Source organism: Danio aesculapii, chromosome 2 (assembly GCF_903798145.1).
Source record: "Danio aesculapii chromosome 2, fDanAes4.1, whole genome shotgun sequence".
NCBI lineage: Eukaryota > Metazoa > Chordata > Actinopteri > Cypriniformes > Danionidae > Danio > Danio aesculapii.
In genome coordinates, this window is record NC_079436.1 from 32,175,186 (window position 1) to 32,198,062 (window position 22,877).

Consider the following 22,877-nt stretch of genomic DNA (forward strand, 5'->3'; position numbering starts at 1 on the left):
AAACTCCTTGCAGAATTTATTTTGAAGCCAATTATCTAAAAAATTATGTTTTATTTCATTATATTATATTATATTTCAAAATTGGGGCGTCACGTTGGCACAGTGGGTAGCACGATCACCTCACAGCAAGAAGGGTGCTGGTTTGAGCCTCAATGGGGTCAGTTGGCATTTCTGTGTGGAGTTTGCATGTTCTCCCCCACAAACTGTGGGTTTCCCGCACAGTCCAAAGACATGCAGTATAGGTGAATTGGGTAAGGTAAATGAATGAGTGTATGTGGATGTTTCCCAGTAATGGGTTGCAGATCGAAGGGCATCCGTTTTGTAGACCATGTGCTGGATAAGTTGGTGGTTCATTTCGCTGTGGCGACCCCAGATGAATAAAGGGACTAAGCCGAAAAGAAAATGAATGAATTTCAAAGTTTTCCTAAGGCAAGAATAAATATTGTTCAATAGTTTTAGGACAACTTGAAATGGAAATGTTTGGAGAATCATCATAAATAATCAAAAATAAATAATGAATAATTAATTTCATTAAAAAAAAAAAATAAAGTTCATACAATAATACTAATTATATATTATAATACAAATAATAATTATTTTACACAGTGTAAATTGGATATTTATACAAGATTTTTATTATTCATTTTTTATTTTGGAATAGGTGTCCCTTGCATGCTTATGATCATATTTGGGGTTCCGTGGCATCCTAAAGGTTCTGTGAGTATTTGTTTCTTCTTTGAAATAAAACAAAAACAAATAAGACCATTTTGATTTTCTGCTTTTTCATTTTTAATAATCTTTTTCTTATATAGACATTTCAATATGTATATATAAACAGACATTTCAATCCATTTCCCCACCTGTTACCTGACACGCAGTCATTCACTCACACAGTCCACTTACATTCATTTCCCATAATAAATTACCTTTCCCTCTAAAGAAAGAGCCAAGCAAATGCACACAGAGAAAGTGGAATATGGTTGACTGCACAAATACATCATCCATCTTAAGAAGATCTGATTTTAGGACCTTTATGCATTTCATATAGAGCATCTCATTTTATGCAGATGTAAGCAAAACCTTGATTTAGCAAACTTCCATGGCTTTAGTCGAGACATAATATTCAAAACTTACTCGTTAAAAGAAACTATGATATTATATAAACATCACACTAGATCGCTGCCTGACAAAACTAGAATAAGACAAATCCATCTGGATTCCATTGATTTACGTCTTTTTTCAAATGATGAACTATTTTATGTTAAATCGCAGCTAAATTTCAGTCGTGTTTCAATAAAAAGCTTTCAGCTTACAATTTCTCCCAACATCCATATTCTAAAGGCCAATCTAAAAATGCAACATTCTCCACACAAGAGAGATGAAAACATTATTTAACTATCCTGCCGTCCACTTTGTGCATTGCTTTCCCCGTTACGTGACACCAAATCTGTCAATCACTTTGAGAAAATAAATATATAATCACAACCCATTTCTGCATATAATAATCCTCAATTCCAACTTTTCCACATAGTTCACATCCGAAGACTTTAATAAACATTCCACTTAGTCCTTAAAGGGATAGTTCACCCAAAAATGTAACTTTACTGGAAGTTACTGTTTTTACTGGTTTTAAACTGGTTTGCGATTCTCTTTTCTGTTGAACACAAAAGAAGATGTTTTAAAGAATGTTGGAAACCTGTAACCAATGTCGCCCACAGTAAAAAAAAAATACTACAACAGTCAATGGTACCATTTCCAACATTCTTCAAAGTATCTTCTTTTGTGTTCAATAGTAAAAAGAAACTCAAACAGGTTTGGAAAATGATGTCATTTGATGTCCATTAAAGTTGTGTGTCAATTATTGATGTCAATTTTCTTTTTTCTGGTTGAACTGTCCCTTTAATATAGCTTTACATCCATATTTGTCCACAAACCCTCAATTCTTTTAGGTTTAAAACAAAGAGCAGCAGTGGTCCGTGGCAGCAGCATCTGAAAAGCTCCACATCCATAAACTATTACTCCATACACGTACCCCATAAAACACCAACTTAGTGCCTCCGTCAAAGCTTACACCTAAACACACCAAAATAACAGTGAGGACACGAAAGGGGGATGTGTTAACACCACCAAAAACTAAATAATTAACTGCTGGGGAACATGTGTATAATAATAATAATAAACCACCCGCTCTTTTCACCCCTAAATATACCAAAACAATCACTCTGGACAAAATATAAAGCATTTGAGGAAGTGCTGCTGCTTTTTTTGTTTGATGTTTGTCAGAATAAAATGGCTCTTGATCATTGGCTGAGGGAAGTGTTGTCTGTTCAATGACGTTGTAATAAGCTGAATCATCCAGGCACAGTTAGACTCTACAGTTTTGCCCAGAGGAGTTCTCTGTATAATTAAAGAATGACAGTAACAGCCAGCCAGACATCTTGTGTTTTGTCCTGAAAACAAGGACTGTTCACATCCTGTGTGTACAAATGCACATACAGACTCACACACACACACACACACACACACATGGACACACACGTACAGCACAGTCTTTCTGAAAACAACGAAACCTGCAAGTGGCACATGCTCTCTGAAGCACACGATCACACACTCGACCGTTCATGTCGTCATAAAGGAACCTCCAGCAGCTTTTTGTGTAGGTACTGCTTGACTTCCTCGATCCCGTTCAACTTCTCCAACTCCAGATAGGGCAACTACAATGAAGGAAGTCAAATAACGAGTAAAATATTATGAATCAATAATGCTGCAAGCTTTAAAAAGGTTTTATCTAACCATTGTAATATGCTGATTTGCCTCTTATCAATGTGAGAAACACTGTGCCACTTTTTGCAGGTTCCCATTCTTAGCCAAATTATTGTTACGGACTAAAAAGCTGGCTTATAATGAACAGAAGAACAACAAACTGTTATAAAAATTATATCTTGAATTTAATTTTCGTATATTGAATAGCCGTAATAAGAGCAACAGTGGATAATATACCTCAGATTTTCAAAAGAGCAGCCAGTCTAACAGCCAGTTTTCTGAAGTGCTCATTTAGCTGCCATAATGACATAAACATAATGAAGGCAAAATGTGTAAGACATGATACAGTATAGAATAATACAATTTTGATATATAAACTAAAAAAATTAAGCAATAAACCACAGTCCTGGTCGATTAGCTCTCTGCACTGAGCTAAGCAGGGCTGCGCCCGGTCACTACTTTGATGGGAGACCACATGGGAAAACTAGGTTGCTACCAGAAGTGGTGTTGGTGAGGCAAGAAGGGGGCACTCAACCTGCGGTCTGTGTGGGTCCTAAAGCCCCAGTATAGTGAAGGGGACTCTATACTACTCAGTGAGCGCCCTCTTTTTGATGAGACGTTAAACTGAGGTCCAGACTCTCTGTGGTCTTAAAAATCCCAGGATGTCCTTGGAAAAAGGGTAGGGGTTTAATCTCAGCATCCAAATTTGTCCACTGGCCTTTGTCCATCATGGCCTCTTAACCATTCCGATATGATAATTTGGATGCTGCGCACTGGTGGTGGAAGAGGAGATTCCCCCCAAAAACGTGTGCTTTGAGTGTCCAGAAAAGTGCTATATAAATGTAAGCAATTACTATTATTATTGTCCCTGATATTCTACGACGTAGACAAATAAAATTCCCTCACTTTCAATGTCTTAAATTCCAACTTTACATGATATTGCAGAAATTTTATGATGAATGGGAACCTTGTTTTTGTGTCTTTTTTGTGGGAAAACCTTGTTAACTCTTTGATCAATAAATACAAAAGAACAGCATTTATTTGAACTAAAATCTTTCTTAGAAGTACAAACATCTTTATGATTATTGATCAAATAAATATACATAATTGTTTAATTTAAAAAAGCCCTGCCATTTTGTCAATGCAGATTTTTTGACAGAATTTTTCTTTTAATTAATAGTTGATTAAATCAAATCAAATAAACTGTGTTCTGCGTTCACCTGTAGTATGTTGTAGCCCAGTAACCGCAGATGACGGTCTCTCATGGCCCTGGATCCGACCAGCACATCTGAATTATGGCAATAATGCCATTTATCATTCACAGACATAATAACCCTGCATAAGACAGAAATGACAGAAAACAAATATGCTTAATGATGACAAGCAAGACCTAAGACATGTCTATGCACTTCACCACTAGGTTACTGGCACTGACACGAGTTTTGGTGTATACATACAATTAAAAAACTTGCAAAAAAGGAGACGACTGAAAGGTAATTTAATCAAATCATTTTGATGACAAAGTCAGGACAGAAGGGCATTTTAATATGACTAAAATAACATTGAAACTGGTGTGCTATGGGTGTCAAAATTAATTGTTTCTTCGGTGCACCGGAATGCAGACGCGGACAATTCTACTTACAGTAGAATTCCCTATTTCACTGCGATTGAGAGAATGAAAGTAAACTTCATTTCTCTCTCTCTCTCTCAGTGGCTCATTTGACCTGCTGGTGGGACTTTTCCTCTCCTCTCAGCTGTTACAGCGATACTTCTGGATACAGACAGGAGTGCTCGAGTTTCTCCACCGCATCTATCATGGATCAGCTGTGATCGCCGCTGCAGTGTGACGCAGCTGACTGATTCCAGCCCATAAACTATCCAAAACCCGCCAAAATGCCTATCCAAAATCGCCCAATTGGGCAACACTGTGACGCTGCAGTTTATCAGTGTCATTCATCGGTGAACAGCACCTGTGAAGTGAAATATAAAATTGTCTATGGAAACCACCATCAATGCACTGTGACATTGAACTGAACTGAATCGATGGCATGATAATCGTAACAGAACCAAACCGTGAGACCAGTGTAGGTTCACACCTCTGTGGTGTGCACTAAGGTTGGGTGGATATTCCAGGTATCCAATCACATTACTGTTTCTAAACTTTATACATTTTTAAAAGCACATTTGAAGTTTTTTTTTGCATCTTTCATTTAAATTAATCATATTGTATTCAAGTTGGTAAAATGTGCATAAAATAAGTGGACTGGAAGCTGAAACCCAGACAAATCTACCAGTTTCTATTGACCTTATTCTTCAATGCGGAAGTGTGCTCGTTTTTGCGAACTTCAGATTCAGTTGCCTATGTAAAATAACTTGGAATAATAAACCGGAGAAAATAGTCAAACCGCTTGCTCTACAAACAAGTGTTTGCATGACTATTACAGCCAAAAATAGAATAATATAATAAGAAAATATTAGTTTGCAACATCTAGCAGCATAACAAGCGGTTTGTTAACATCTAAAAAATGAATGGAAGTGAATGAGAGCGGACTCTCAAGCCAAAAAAATCAAACGGCTGCGCCCGCTTGTATGTGGAGAATAAGGTGAATATGCTGCATTATTTAAGAAACACTGACCTCTTGACCTGCTCCCCTGTGGTCCTGTGGTCAGCTTCAGGGTTTGTCTGGATTGTGAAGCTGCAGTGGAGACGCGGTCACTCCATCGCTCTCTCCACCCCTCTGGGTAAGAACCCCTTCATAAAATGTAGCGATCTCGCAGTCCGGGCCAGGGTTTGCTCCTGTCGCTGCACCTCCCTCCTCCCAGGATCTTTCCAATGGAGAACTGAAACAGGGGAGTCTTGCGGGGCAACGTCCAGGGACAGAGGGTCCTGTCTGGGCAAGACAGTCCGAGGGGCTGCTGTGAGGGTGGAGCTGTCCTGGCTCTCCAGAGAGTGTTCCTTGGCTAGATTGGAGTAGTAATCTGAAGTGCTGTAATATGGGTTGTATTCTAGTGGGACGGTTCCGTTAGGGCAACCCTCTGAGATCCTGAGGCGGCTGCGGGACGCATGTAGCAGGAAGGAAAGCAGACTCCTCTCCCTGCTCGTTTGCGGCCTCTTCCTCCAGTGATGGAGCAAAGGGAGAAAACTTCTGGAAGTCAAGTAGTGGAGGGTTGAGACGGAGCTGGAGCCGTCTGGAGATTTGAGATTCAGTACTACACAGGGTGTTGAAGCGGCTGCTACAAGATGCTGCTGGTGTGCCTGTTCTGATGGGGAGGACACGGCCTGTGCTGTCAACCCACAGCAGGAAATCTGATAGAAACAAATGCATTTGAATTTCATAACAAACATGAACGGGATTTAAGCATGCAGTTTATGGAACAAATGATGGGATTTCAAAAATAAAATAAAATAAATAAATAACATTTTCAAAAAACACCAAATGCACATTCGATGAATTTCTGAAGAATCATGTGAAATCAGAAACTCTTCAAGAAGTAAATAATATTTTAACAATACACTACTGGTCAAAGAACAGGAGGATTTTTTCTCACCAAGCCTGCATTTATTTGAAGCCAAATTATAGCAAAAACAGCAACATTTTAAATTCAAAATAACTTTTCTATTTGAATATTTACATAAAATGTCATTTATTTTTGTGATTTCAAAGTAGAAATTTTAGCATCATTACTCTGGTCACATAATCCTTCACAATCTTTATAACATGCTGATTTGCTGTTCAGGAAACATTATTAATATTATTATTTAACAGTCTAATATTTTGTAAAGAATCTTTCATGACCAGAAATATTCAAAGACCAGCATTTATTACAAATAAAAAGCCTTTTGTAACACTATACACGTTCCCATTAAAAACCCTTGACTATATATTTGGGGGTTGTGGTGACTGGACGGTTTAATGACAATAGCTGTAAAAGACACAACACTTTCCTTGGATATTCCATACTCATATGCTTGCAGAAACAGCTATAAGCAATGAGAAGAAACATAAAGGACACTTTCAACAGGAGTTCAAAGAGGTCAAGGACGACGTACTGAAGTGGGTCCGTTTTCTGTCGACCATGAAGGAAGAAATGGTCCAGATGACAATTCTAACCAACTATTACAATGGGAACCTGGAGAAAGGAAATATGCCAGCTAGGATCTATGCCCTTGCTGAGGACAAGACCCCTGGAAGACGAATGCTGATGTAATAGAATAAATGCTTTGCTAAGTTTTTATTCAAGTGTATCACACTAGAGAGTAATTACTAAGCTCTAGACAACAAAAAAGGATTTCTTCTATGTATTAACAGATATCCTCAAGTATATCAAACATAGATTATTGCTTTGCTGTGTATTTAAAGAGGATTTTTTCTTTGTATCAACAATTTTTGATATATATTCAAGTAGCATCATATTCATATTCAAGTATATCAAACTTTTAATATACTCAAGTATATCAAACATTGATAGCTTAAAACATTAAAGGCACACCTGTATTCAAGGCTTGAATACTGTATAATAGGATGGGACGTACAAACCAGCAGCATGTTTAAACAGACTTCTGTATACTGTAAGTCTTAGGCCCTTAATTCTCAGCAGAGAAGTAAGGGTACAAACCCAAGTAAAGGGTTTGTTTTGTTCTTGGTCATTGTTTCATTCTTCTTTTTCACTGGATTTAATTCATTAATAAAAGTGTATTTCATTAATTTTCTTCCTGTGGTGGACATGTGGCTCATTCACAGAACCTATCATGATACCTTATGGTAAGGTATGAATTAATAATTCCTTGAAAAACATTACAAAAGATGGTCCTAAACAAAACTCTAGCTAGGAAATATACTGATGAGAGGATCCTGGTTTCTTTATTTAATTAGGGTATCAGGATATAAAATGATTTCTGAAGGATCTTGAGACTGGAGTAATGATGCGAAAAACTGAGCTTGAAATAAAAGGAATAACTTACATCAGGAATAAATACTCAATATTAATACTAACAGTGCAATTTGTTTGCTGGACTCACCTGTGTAATATCCAGGTGCAAGAACCTCGTCTTGTTTGTATCCGTGCTCACCAACCAGCTGCCGGAGCGCCTCTGCAAACCAGACCTTTATAACTGAAACCACACACAGTTCTCTAGAGGTCATGAAGATAACAAATTAAGTTTTTATTTTGGATTTACTGGTAGTTTCCTTACGTCTCTTACCTATATTTGCGGTTCACCTCATCAGCAGTTAAAGCGTGGTCAAACATGAGCACCTTGTGTGTGTCCTGAAGGCGGGGTCCAGTGTAGTCCCTGTATTCCAGCTCTACAGCTGCATCCAGCAGTGAAAGATAGCGACGCACAATCAGGGCGTATGGGCTGTCTACATTACAAGACACAGAAGATAATGGAGTTCAGACTATTCTGTTATTTATAAAGGCATTTGAATGATCAATAGTGACTGCAAACTTTTTTTACTGAGAAATGGAGTTCAATTATGCCAAAAATGCCTTTTCTACTCAAAGTATCCCGAAATTACAGTTTTTACAATACAAAAAAAATATATATATTTTTTTTTTTAATTCTTCGAGCACCAAATCGATCACTAAACTTAATTTGAAGTTAAAGTATAAATATAGTTTTTAAAATGATATTTTAAGGATCTGGGGAGTTCAATCCAGCCTCTCTCTGATCCCAGAGGCTCTGCGTTGGTTGTGGAAATTAAACATTAACCAAAATATATGATAACAACTGGCTGAAATTGGCAATGAAATTCGGAAACGAGTTCAACCAGCGTACTAAGAGCCACCGAAAAAATATATTTTCAAAAAAATTAAGCCAACGTTTGCTCAATTTGTAATTGAAACTGATTATCTGTAAAGCATACATGCAATTTGAAATTGTAATTTGGGTGGGGTTTTTTTACTCTATGACAATAACACAATGCAAAAATCAATAAACTTAATATCTTTTGTATTTATTTGTCCATTTCTTATGGATGCAGAACTTTGACGACAGTGAAATGTTGCCATATATGTAATGTTACTAAATGCAACAGCAGAGGTCACTATTGCTTTTCCTCCCATACACTGTGTTTACAACAAAAGTGTGTAGTAGTCCAAACCAGAGTCAGTGTTTACTTGCCCGTGATCAGGAAATTATATATAAAGTTTCTCAAACATTAAAAAACAAACACGGAGGATATTTAAGGTCTGACTATTTGATCTTCTCAATAGACAAGCACAGGTCTTCACAGCCCTTCACAAACACAAACTCACTGATGACATTACTGATGAAGGAAGGAGAGAACACGGTGAAGAACCAGTCCCGGAAAGTGCCCCAGCTGGAACAAAGACATGAGGATGTTGACGGTGGCCAGCGGTGAACTCAGAGCCTTCAGCTCAAGCACCATCTCCAGCTTGGAGAAAAACTGAGCCTCATTCGCCGGCCGATAACTCATACGACTGAATGGGAACACAAGCTTCTGGATCACCTACCCATAGAGAAAGGGGAAAGTTATATAAAGTTATATAAAACATTGCTCTACCGGTTTTATAAGCTTTTTGTAATATGGAAATAGGAGTGTGGGATTTTTGTGGCCTATAATAATATAATTTTGAATTAGTTTTTTTTTTTTGGCAAATACAAAACAAAACCAAACACAACATGAAATGCCTGACACATAACAAAACGGCACATACAGAAATATACAAAATGGAATAGTCATAGAGCATTGTGCTACAAGCAACACAGTAAACCAGTAAACCAGTTAGTGAAACAGAATACAACGAAATAACCATAATAACGTTAAATTGTTTTAATACAGTAAGTCACTTATTTAGCAAAATAAAAAACACGTTGTGAGAGTGAAAAAGCATTTATTGTGCAATGAAGTCAATAATAACGCTGTTTGAATGACACTATAATTGAAGTTATGAAAGCTAAATATATATCTGTATGTTTTTTATGTATAAAATGAGCAATATCACTTGTGGTCATATCATATATTGGTCTTAATTATATATTGGCGGTCATATCAGTATAACACAGCAAAATGCTTTTCTTACTTAGATTTGTCTTGTTTCTAGTCCAAATATCTAAAAATCCTTAAATCAAGAAACATTTTATAGACAAGCAAAACTTATTGTCTTGTTTTAGGAAATAATATGCCAAATTGAGTGTTTTTTTTCCTTAAACAAGCACAATAATCTGCCAATAGGTAAACAAAACAATCTTGCCTTTCCTTTTGACATTATTAAGCTTATCCCACTGAGTAAATATTTAGCTTGCTTTAAGGAAAAAAAACACTTCATTTGGACACATTATTTCTTAAAGGGCCATGAAACCCCCCTCTTTCAGTTCAAGTCTACCTCAGAATTTTTTTAAAAAAATGCTCCGAGATGGGCATTGTGCTCTGCGAGCAGAGGGAGGAGAGGATGTGGCCAGCAGAGCAGGGGGGAAAAAGAGGGGAGCAAACAACTGTTGCCAGTTGGCTCACAAAATTAAACGCGAATCATGAGGAGACCCGTTACTAGTTAATAGTTTACAAAGTTAAAATGGAAAGAAATAAACAGCAAGCAATATTATGTCCTGCTACATTTGTTATTCGTAAATTCATATACACATAACCACAATTTTTAACATCATTGTAAAGATAATCATGTTTATATAAACACTTTAAATGAGGAGGACTTCACTTCTCAATCCCTGGATCTGAATGCAGACACAGTGGATAGCAATGCAGTAGGTCTACTGCCATATCTATTCCAACCATTAGCCCCGCTGGTAATCTGGAGGATTTTAAACATGTGCGAACACAGCAGCACGGTGATAGGCGATGTGTCTGAATGGTAACGAACTCAACTGATTAAAGACAAAGTCCACCATTCTCCAATTCTCGTACAGCTCTCCCGACAAAAATGCTTGCTGCAAACCAACAGCCCCGTGGATCATGTAAACAAACACATACGTCTCACCCAGCCATTGATCACAGCTTGGCAGGTCTGCCTTGCCTTTGGAAAGCATGTGCTCTCATGAATAATTAAGAAGCAGGATCTTCTCACAGGATAAGAAAACTACACAATGAACAACAATGAGAAACCGATGCGTCATCACTCGACTAGCAGATTCGCGCCACGTCACCGATATAGATCCCACCCCAAAAATGATTTGAAACGCAGAAGATGAAATTAGCTTACAAAAGTTCAAAATGGTCCAGTTTTCCCTACAATTAAAGCTGACAGGTGCTAACATTGTCTTAATTGATGCTCAACACACAAAATAAAAAATAAAAAGTACTCCAGGGTGTCTTAATCTTTAAAACAAGACAATACGTTTTGCTTGTCTAGAAAATACTTCATGATTTAAGAGTTTTTAGATATTTGGACTAGAAACAAGACAAAAAAATCTAAAAAGAAAGCTTTTTTTGCAGTGTAGCTGAGAAATGCTCATTTATAAATGTCCATTGGCCTGATAAGAAAATTATTTATCGAACATTATACTATGGGGCTGTTGAATGCTTGATTCTGATTGGCTAATGAAAACACAAAAGGTGTGCCATTATTTTCAGTTAAATGCACAGCAAAAAAAAACCACAGCACTGTAAAAAATGCAGTGTTGAACACAATTCCTTCATGTTCCCCAACACAAATTAATTAACTTGACTTAGTTGTTTTTACTAATTTAAGTGGATTAAACATAAAACAATGAAGTTGTCTAATTAAAACATCAAGAATTGTGCTGATTCAGCTCAGTTTAAATAAGTACTTTAAAAAGGGGAGTGAGCTTAAAACAGACAAATCAAAAAACAGGAAACTAGTGTTACACACAAGGTGTGGTAATTATAGTTAAGCAGAATAATTGACATCTTGCTGCTGAATTATTGGAAAACAATGCGCAGGTCGAGGTGTAACTTGGCTTCATGTCATAGCCGCATCCCTACCTTGGGTGTGCATTATTTAGAATACTTCAACAGCCTGTCGTCAATGATTCCTTGCATTATTGACTGATTATTTCTACACTTCAGATTCATGCAGCAGATTGATGTCTTTCACAAGACATAGCAACTAGCAGACACACACTTTTTATGCTAGATGGAAAATAACATGTCACTGGCATTTCTGGGTTTTTTTAAGAAACAACACAAGTTGTCTAACCTTGCTATCCAGGTATTCACCCTTCTTGACCAGGAAGTCAGCGATAGTGTCAAGCAAGCGAGTTTCTCTCAGACGATGGCGAGCAATGTACTTGGCGATGAGAGCCATGGTGTAAGGTGTGATGCTGTCAACCTTTTTAGGCAACTCCTCTAAAAAGATAAAAGAGATTTAAAGTTAGACGACTCTTCTATAATACAACTACATGTTTTATAGAAAGCGCACTGACGAGTCAATGACTCTTTACTATTTTACTACATATTTAACTAATTCACTTTTGTTCAGCAAGCATAAATCAAACATGATGAAAGTGTACATTTTGAAATGTATTAAAATAAAATATAAACATTTTAAAAATTGCAAATATTTCACATTTTTCTACATGATTGATCATCTAATGCAGACTGAGCTAGAATTCAAAATTTGATGGGTAGTGTATATATAAACTATAGAAAACATACCAAAATAAGAAAATAATGACATTAATTACTGTTCAATTAATGTTTTTTGTTTTAACACAGAAATATAGAAAATTCGTGCAACCCTAGAAATAACTTTGAATGTTGAAAACGGTTATTTCAGTCTCATTGTATAATAAAGTTCCATTGGTGACCATTAATGTATTTACTAACATGTACTAGGAATGACTAATACTAGTACAGCATTTACTTATCATAGTTAATGCTGATTTTTCAAATAGCCAAATTCAAATACTTTTAACGCAAGTTCACGAGAACTAACAATGAACAACTGTACTTTCATTAATTAGTCAACAAATATGAATAAATACTGGAATAAATGTATTGTTCAGTGTTTGTAACTAAATTAAATAGACAGTTCATCCAAAAATGATTATTTACTCACTCAAGTCATTCCATAAGTGTATACTTTCTTTTTTCTGTTGATCAAAAAGGAAGATACTTTGAAGAATGTTGGAAACCGATAGCCATTGACATCTATAGTATGAAAGAAATACTATGAAAGTCAATGGCTTCCAACATTCTTCAAAATATCTTCTGTTATAAGGCATGGGCCAGTATAAGATGATATGATAACTTTTTTAGCACATTTATTGTGTATGGCCATACATTCAAAGTGCTTCACAATCATGAAGGGGGTTGGGGTCTCTCCACAACACCACTAGTGTGCAACATTCACCTGTGACGGCAGCCACAGAACAACGGTGCCAGTGTGCTCACCACACACCAGCTATAGGTGGAGTGGAGAGGCAGAGATAGAGCCAATTCAGTGGATGGGGATGATTGGGAGGCCATGATGGGTAAGGGCCAATGGAGGGAATTTGGCTAGGACACCGGAGGCTCACACCCCTACTCTTACGAGAAGTGCCATGGGATTTTTAATGACCACAGATGGTCAAGGCCTCGGTTTAACTTCCCATCCGAAAGACGGAGCTCACCGACAGTACAGTGTCCCCTTCACTTTTACTGGTGCATTAGGACTCAAGGTTGAGCGCCCTCTGCTGACCTCACTCATACCACTTCCAACAGCAACCTAGTTTTCCCATGTGGTCTGTCTAGCTAAATAATTAACATGTCAGGCTAAATAATTAAAATAAATCACTGACTTCTGCTCTCTTCATTAGTTTCAAAAACATATTTCTTTACAACCTGAAAAGGCATCTTTGGATATTTTTCTTTTTTGGATATGAGGTAAGCCACTGCACTGGTCAGGTCCAGAATCTTTAGATGTTGGTTAATAAGCGATTTGTTTTTCAAGTGTTTCCTGAATTGTGGGCTGACCGGTAGCTAATGATTTGGACGGTTCTTTTCTGCTAAACTTACCGTGTCATTCTAAAAAAAGTTTAAAAAAAAAAACACGTAAAATAAAATAAAAATACATATAATGTAGAAATGGTATAACATTTTAGCAGTTTTAAAACCTCGACTTTTCCAAACTGTGGTAAAACTTGAAATCGATTATCATCCCAAGCCTATCTGTTATATAAAAGAAGAAAGACACTTACAAGTGAACCACTGTATACCACAATAAAGACAAATGTGTCTTTATCTTACCTGACAGGCTGCTCACAAACTTCTCCTGCCGGTTCTGGTAGAACAGGTGCGAGCTGAAGATGAGCTCGAGGCTCTTGTTGCTGGCCTCTCTGGCGCAGGCAGACAGCATTTCGTCCAGCAGAGCCATCTCATGGTCCCTGACGCTACTGACACTGGCCAGAGTGTGCTTTACCAGCCGCAGGATCTTCCGGTTCACCACCAGCTGCTCCGGTGATGCTCCGTCTGCCACTCGCAACGCTCTCCATTTGGTGCGGTAGTAGGAGAGCAGGAGGAAGAGCGTTTGAGGATGACGCTCCCGCTCAATGTTCTTCTCCAACCCTGCCAGACACGACTCAATCAGGGGGTGCTGGCTGGACGGATGGAGCTTCATGCTGCTGCTGAAAACCATGGAGATGTCCTTCTGGTTGAACTGGGACAGACGAGCCTGAGACTCTTCCTCCAGAACCTGCACGATTTGAGAGTCACTGGGCAGGCCTGAGGGAGACGGAGAAACACACAAGACTGAGTTTGTTTTAAATTCATTCTCATTTTCAAGGTGTTCAAGAACTTCTTTGCAAGTTTTTAGATATATAATTTACATTTCTCTTTTTAGTTTCTAATTTCTCAAGGTGTTGAAGCACTCCTTTTCTTTATTAACAGTATACGCTTTTTTAATGTCATGGAAATGTTATGGGATTGCTTCAAGCATGTTTTGTGCTTTAAATATGTTTCAAAATCTCTTTCATGATGATTGAAAACCTAACTTTTCAGACTTATTATAATTAAAAACAATTTATTATAATTAACTAATTATCATGATTTTATTGTTCCTTTTTAAAGAATTTCAAAGTTTTACATTTCATAAACATTCCAGTTTTTTATGTCTTACGACACCATATATAGCTAGATATGTGTAAATTATAGAAATATCAAAGAAATATTATCAAAAACAATTTCATACAGGGTTCATACATATTTTTACTATTAAACTTCAATGACTTATTCCAGAGTTTCAAGTACATTTTTATGACCTGATGTTTCATGTAATGTCTACATATATGTGGTATAAATCATAAGAAAAACAATGCACATTCAAACGTATTACAGCATATTATAAAACACGCAACAATCTATTTAGTTTAAATCTATATCTTTGTAAGATTTATTTAGATAGTGCTTGCACAAGGGTGGCATGGTGGCTCAGCGGTTAGTACTGTCACCTCACAGCAAGAAAGTTGCTGGTTCGAGTCCCGGCTGGACCAATTGGCGTTTCTGTGTGGAATTTGCATGGTCTTTACGTATTCGTGTGGGTTTCCTCCAGGTGCTCCAGTTTACTCCACAATCCAAAGACATGCGCTACAGGTGAATTGAATATACTAAATTGTCCATAGTTTATGTGTGTGTGTGTGTGTGTGTGTGTGTGTGTGTGTGTGTGTGTGTGTAAATAAGTGTGTATGAGTGTTTCCCAGTACTGGGTTGCAGCTGGAAGGGCATTCGCTGCGTAAAACATAAGCTGGAATAGTTGGACCTCTGAAACAGAGATACCTTTGAAATAATGCTTGCACAGCAGTAATAATGTGAGAGCATTTGATTGGCCAAGGACAGAAAAGAAGACAACTAACCTATATTCAAGTACACAGATAATTGTTAAACAAATTTCCATGACTTTTCCAAAACCTTGTGGGTTTTTTCTGTTTTTCCAAAACTTTTCCAGGGTTGGAAAATGCCATGTTAAACTTCCATGTCTTTTCCAGGTTTGTCTTGATGCCGGCTCATACTGTACGATTTTTTTTATAATCCTACACGATTGTAGCATGTCAGACTGCATGAACATGGCTCCCATGTCACACTGTAAGATCTCAGCTGTCATAATGTCAGACTGAACGACAATGAAGATGCACCAAACATGGAAGAAAACTCCCCCATGAGTTTAACGTCATCCACCTGTGACACTTTCACTATGACTCATTCTGAAATGATTCCTTACAGCAAGCGCAAACAATCTATTGCGGCAAGTTTGGATACAGCATGCCTCAATATTAAAACCAGAAGAAAAAATGTTTTGACATTTCCGCACGGTCATTTGAATTGTTGCACAGATCGCATCATCAGATTTGGCAATCCTATTGGTTCTCGGACTGATGCTCATTGCAGCTCATCACTGCAGGAAAGTGTCTGAAATCTTCTGACACTGCCAGAACTTCATCGGATGAAAACTCTGATCGCAACAGCTGTTAAGCGGCCGTCTGTAAACATGTCAAACTAAAGAACAAGAATCACAGATCTTAGCCTAGGATTTCATCAATCTTTTAGGATTTGTCTCTGATGACCAAATTGTGGTTGAAATCTCAGTGTAAGCAGGACTTTACTTAAAATCATATTATAATCCAAAGCTTCCCAACTGCTCAATGACTTTTCACAAATCAATTTCCATTTCATTAACAATAACCAATTTGAAATATCCCAAACATTTACAGCTATTCCTTAATCAAAAAAACTGGATTTAATGCAATCCGCTTGCGAAAAGTACACATTAGGCCCCGTTTACACTAAAACGTCTTAAGGCTCGTACACACCGGGACGCTTTTTGTTTGTGTTTATCGTCAGCGTTTTGAGACGTTTTTCTGGATTCAAACCTAAGCGATTTTCACTGGCATCGAGCAAAAGAGTATGCAAAATCACTCCTTGACGTTAGATGGTGCTACACAACTTTGAGCTTCTGATACCCGCTTGTAACACAGAAGAAGACAAAAAGTTGACAAGCTTGTTATTAAAGTCACTGGCGATTCGAACAAGCATGGATGGTTCAAGTAGCAGCTCCAGCGATGAAGAAATGATTATTGCTCACCAGTGCAATAAGCAGCTCCTCATATCGGCTCTGGGCATCTTCTGCAATGTGCGCTAGCATTGACAGTTTTGTGCTTGAGTGCTGTTTACTGTAACTTCAACAGCTCTGCGCACATGAACAAAAGTGCCAATCTGATTGGTGGAGAAGGTTTTGACTCAAAACAAAGAAATGAGCATGAGGCGTTTCTTTTAAAAAATGGCGATTTACGCCTGGCGTTTTGCGCGTTGGTGTGCACAATCACATTGATGCCCTTTAGTTAGTCACGAGGCTTTAATCGTCAATGGAAAACGCGAGCAAAAAGCGTCCCGGTGTGAACGAGTCTTATCCCTTTAAAGAAAGGCTAGTCAACAATCCTGAAACTATGGTTGGATCCATCTGCTCCAACTGATCTATCCTGGAGGCTTTATCTACTGGACATTATTAGTCTGGAATACACCACAGCCAAAATAAATGGTGCCAGTAAAAAAAACTGTACAATTTTGATCAAATATGAGAGAGACTGTATCATTTATGTTTCAATCCTAATTTTGTACTTGTTATAACAATATTGTTTTATTTTTATTTTAGTTTTATTATACATATTTGTTGGCAGGATCTCGGGCTTTGTTCAAAATCAAAATATTCAATAAAAAAAGAATAAAAAAAAAAAGGCTAGTCGATTAAATTAAAAACAATGAAATAAATTCTAAAATGAACTAGTGAATTAAATGTGCAGGACTCACCAAGAGCAGCGACAGCGTAAAGGCATTAACGATGCTGAAGTTGTCAAACTTGGAGGCAGTCATTAACAATGGCATCACAGAGCGTCTGGAAATCCTGATTATCCAGAATCTGTCGTACTGTGTTCTCCCCGGACCCTCCAGCAGCAGAGGATGCAGCCAGGACTCCTTCACCCGCTCCTCCACCAGCAGCACCAGCAGCACTACCCGCTTGACCTCCAGCCTGATGCAGCACCAGCAGCTGGCCAATCTTCTGCAGGGCAATGGGGTAATGATTATGCGAGATCTTCCCCGGATTCTGTGTGACCCAGCGGAGCACTTCATCCACGCTGCGTGAGCGATCGATCAGCCGCTTCATAGTAAAGAAGGTGTCATAGCTCATTTTCTCATGAATGAAGTTCCAGGTCTTCTTCTTGCTGTGGTGCAGATGAGCATGAGGCTGGTAGTGCGGAGGCGGAAGGTGAGCAACTGGTGGAGGGTGTGTGTGGTAGTGCTGGTGTGTCTGGTAATGGGGTCGGTGGGCATCTAGACGGGCTGGGTAAACTGCTGGGTAACTCTGAGGTTGATGGACATGAGGGTGAAGTGGATGATGGTGATGGTGGTGGTTCTCCAGCATTGGTGGCCCTCCCCCAATAAGGCCGATGCGCCGACCTGGCTTGCCTCCACCACTGCTGTACATGCGTGTAGTATACATACTAGCGAGAGCACCTAGACTCAGTAGGCAAGATGGCTGGTGGGGCGAGGAGAATCTCCTGCTGGCTACGAGGCTGAAGCGAACAGGCAGCCCCAGCATGGTATACAGGGTGGTCCAACAGCGAAGTTCAAGTGAACTCTCCTACAAACAGAAACACACATGATTTATTGAGTATATATAATTTCCCCCCAGAAGATTACAGAAACTCATCTCCACACTAATAAATCAGGCAGGAGCTGCTCCAGAAATAGACAGTAACTTGAGAATTCTCAAGCTGATGTGGCCTTTCGATCAGGGCCTGAGCGGAGGAGAGGATATCCCATCATCACATCTCAATCAGACCTCATTTATGACTTGAGATCATTTTTATTAAACAGCAGCACAATTGTTGACTATGAGGTTAAAACTGACTCAACATTTCAGTTATCCTGACAAGAATGTGTCCTAAAATTTGGGCACAGTAAGATTTTGACACACCTTTATTTAAAAAATCTATTTTATATAAATTAGGTTCTTTTAAACTTTCTTTTCATTAATTATCCCAGAAAAATGTACTACAGATTTCACAAAAATATTTAGCAGCTGTTAAAAACATAACAGTAAATATGAATTATTGTATGAATACTTCACAATATTGCTGTTTGTGCCTTGATATACAAGTAAAACATAAGAATGAACTGGTGCAACATAATTGTAAACTAAATCAGGCCAAAACTAAATATTTCTGGGATTTGAAACATTTCACCAAAGTTCACCATTGTAACACTACTTGTTTTAATGTGCAAATTGCTATATTAATAAATGTGGCACAACTTATTTGGAGCACTGAATTTCAGAGCTTGTGCAAAAATCCACATCAATATGATCACTTTCATTTTAATTGTACTGTTCTGTGTATTACAGAGAAAAAATATGTGACTTGTATTTACTCTGAGCTGCATGGCGTGGCATTGAAGTGTTCGCTAACAGTAAACCACTGCTCAGGTAATGTAAAACTTTGTGAAGAACTTTGTCTGAGTATATCAAAGCCTGTATTGAACATTGGAGATTTCTTTAACAAAAAAACATATAAATAACCCAAAGCTCTTGAACACTAGTATAATAATCACATAATCAGAACAGGCGGAACATAATTATAATAAAAATGTCCAAAAATGCTTATCAAATAAATAAAAATTCAGATATTGGACTCTGGATGTTAAACTCAACTGCTGTAACCACAAACTGATAAAGCAATTTGTGCCTCACTTTGCTGTGACAATCACCGCATCATCAGATTTCTAACAGAAGCATTTGTCTTTAAGAAACAGAAGACTCTCGAACCATCTTCACACCATTTCATCTGCATTTACACCATTTAATGTGATCGCATTGATGGATTTGCTCTTCAGTGTTTGGACTTTCAGCAGTTAAAATTAAACCACTGAAGTGAAATACATTGAACTTTATCTCTGAAAACTGGACTGACACATTTTCAAATTACTAGAACTTCTATGTTAAGCTGCTTTGACACAATCTACATTGTAAAAGCGCTATAAAAATAAAGATGAATTGAATTAAATTGAATGTGACAGTTCACCCAAAGAAACTCTGTAATCATTTACTCGCCATCATTTCATTCCAAACCCATTTGACCTTGTTTCTTTAATGGAACTAAAATGGAGACCATTTTTATGCATTGACCAAACTTCTTATTTCCATACAATGAACTGAATGATGACCAAAGCTGTTAAGCAAGATTTTCAGATAGGGCTGGGCCGATAAATTATATTACATCGAATCGTGATCAAATTTATATCAATAACAATGATAAGCTCTGGACTTTTTACTGTATATTTATCTGAGAGCCAATCATACGGCAGAAATGTGCAACAATGGGAATCTAAAAGTGTGTTGATATTAGAGATTTACCGAATTTTCGGCCACTGAAGATTTATCAGCTGAAAATATGTTAATGTGCCCACTAGTTTTTGTGGCTTCAGTCATTGTTGGGGTACTCTTAAATCTGGTAGCATTAACAACCTATATCAATTTATATATCGTTATAGTTCAATATGGAAAACAATTATCGAGACTGCACTTCTGCCATATCGCCCAGCCTTATTTTCAGTCAATAACTCCAGTAAGTTTAGTGAGACCTTAAAGAAATGCTTTTGAAGGTCTTGAGACTTAAACAGAAATATTAAGCAGCAAAACACTTTTTAATATTGATCATTATAATTAGGGCTGCACAATATTGGACATAATCTGATATGGGATACAATTTAATAAGATGGTCGAATAGCACTATTGAGGGTTTTCTATGGAGCCTAACAGTATTCAGGTACAGAAAATGAATAATCACAATGCAATTGATTTTCTTACTTTGTCTTGTTTCTAGTCCAAATATCTAAAATTCTTACATCAAATTGTTTTATTTTAAACTTTTCCTTTCAAGTTGTTCCTTAAAATAATCTTGTTTTTGCTTTGAAATGTAGATATTTGGACTAGAAAACAAGACTCTTTTTTTTTTGCATAAATTCTGTATAAATACATTAATTAAATACAATTCTGTGGCTCCTGGTCAACTATAATTCAGACTCAACATAGCAAATCTTGCAGTGTGACTTGCAGATGTGCACATTGCGATATCGAGGTTGAAAGGATACATTGTGCAGCCCTAATTATAACAAATGATTATTGAACAACAAATCAGCATATTATAGTGTTTAAAGTGATTTCTGAAGGATCTTGTTACACAGACACCTGGAAATAACAATTGCTCTGTCATCAAAAAATATATAACAACTTTTAAATACATTAATATAGTAAATAATGGTTTTAAAATGAAAGTTATTTTCCATACAGTGAACTCAACAGAGCTGTCAAACATGTTTTTCCATAATAAACAGCTTCAGCTTTTAAAAGTACACATCAAAATGTGTGTGTATCTTATGAACTACTGTCATTGAGCTTTTTTGTCATGTTTGGAAAATGGTAAGCTTTAGCTTTCATTCCCTTCGATATAGAAATGAAATGAGGGATAGAAAACAACAACATACATTTTATTTAGGGTGAACTGCTTCATCAAATGTTCTGGACATAAACCTCTTCAATTGACTGTAAAAACCTGGCGTTGTCACTGTAAACATACCCCAATAAAACAGCCAACATTTTCTAATTTACTCTCCTTCAATATCTGCCACAAGACCTCGAGAATACAGTAGTTGAAAGCAGGCTTACATGTTTATCTCAGAGGATGGCGCGTGGATGGATGTGCAGGGCCAGAAGGATGAGTTCGTCCGCAGGAGTCAGTGGCATTGGCAAGGTTATCGTTCGCGATTTTAGTCGATTCGACGGATAAACGTGCAGGACGGCGGCGTGGGTTTATAAGCTGGTCTGTAGTAACGACTTTACGGGGAATGACATGTTGTGAAAGCAGGAATTATGGAGCATCTGCTGAGGCCCCGGAAGAGGAGCAGAGCTGAGCTGCTAACGAGTAGCTGCTGCTACACCGAGGAAATACTTCACAGTATCTGCGTGTTGACGCTTGTGTTGCTCGTGATACAAAACGGCGAGAGGTTTTATTAAAATATGGCTGATATTGTGCGTGAATTTGGTGCGGTCGGGCAGGGCATGGCTTGATCAACATGCACGACTCTTACCCCAGCAGCTAAAGTCAGACAGTGATTATCAGAGTGGGTGAAGGTAAAAGCTGCCTGAGCGGAACTATTTCTGTCTATGATCTCGATGCAGGCTCATACACGAGGCTGCTGTCCTGTCGCCACGGCGGACTCGTCTGTCAGGGCCCGTGAACGCGGGATGCCCAGCCTTCCGTCACACTCCCCTTGCACTCCACCAGTGGTCGTCCGCCGCCCCGGTGTTCGCCATGTTCCCGGAAGTCAACAGTGGCAGTACGGAAACACGTGTTTGTGGGACTGAGAGTGTTTGTTTTTCTCTCTGCCATAATATTAGTTTTACTGGTTTAAAAAGTAATGTGAAAATCATAGTAACAATTCTAATACTAATGCCTTTTTTGTAATTCAAAGAACAAAAAATATCAATACGTGAAATTTTTGGTGAACAAATCATCTGTGCATGTCATTAAGAATAAAATAGTTGGCCCTTGTTTTGTTTTTTTATTTACAATGCTTGAGCAGTAACCGAAAGGCATTAATGCTTTTTAAAATTACACAAAAGATTAAGACAACAATCAACTGACAATCTTTCCGTCCTCATTAAAAATAATATATATAAATAAATGAAATAACAAAAATTAACAAATAAATAATAAAGAAAATGAGTAACTGGGGAGTTCTCAAAATATGAAACCAAAATCCTCTAATGATGAATATAAATATCTTGCTTTTGGATTTTCATCTCTCTTAATGTCTTTCAATAAATCACAAATTTTTCTTTAAAGTTTCAAAAAAACCCTGGAGTAATTTTTTCGAGATTTTAACAGATTCGTGTGTGTTGAGCATCAGTTAAGACAACGTTAGCCCTTGTCAGATTTAATTGTGGGGAAAACTGGATAACTTTGAGCTTTTGTCAGCTAATTTCATCTTCAGAGTTTAAAATCATCGACAAAATCAAAATCAGTGACATAGTGTGCATCTGCTAGTCGAGTGATGGCACGTCGGTTTCTCATTATTATTCATAGTGGAGTTTTCTTATGCTATAAGGAGACCCTGCTTCTTAATTATTCACGAGAGCATGTTCTTTCCAAA

General features: G+C 37.6%; 1 protein-coding gene across 1 annotated transcript; it reads right to left on the reverse strand.

The window, feature by feature from the left end:
* Positions 1-1,267: 1,267 nt before the first annotated feature.
* On the reverse strand, positions 1,268-22,048 carry fastk (Fas-activated serine/threonine kinase). Its single transcript, XM_056477532.1, is given in 23 exon segments — positions 1,268-2,714; positions 3,984-4,098; positions 5,400-5,443; positions 5,445-5,583; positions 5,585-5,613; positions 5,615-5,633; positions 5,635-5,681; positions 5,684-5,793; positions 5,796-5,831; positions 5,834-5,924; positions 5,927-6,001; positions 6,003-6,070; positions 7,784-7,859; positions 7,861-7,876; positions 7,967-8,126; positions 9,022-9,053; positions 9,055-9,236; positions 11,899-12,047; positions 13,929-14,402; positions 17,478-17,504; positions 17,507-17,531; positions 17,533-18,309; positions 21,391-22,048. Coding segments are annotated over 22 exon segments (2,736 nt in total). The 5' UTR covers positions 18,268-18,309; positions 21,391-22,048; the 3' UTR covers positions 1,268-2,627.
* Between the last annotated feature and the right edge of the window lie 829 nt (positions 22,049-22,877).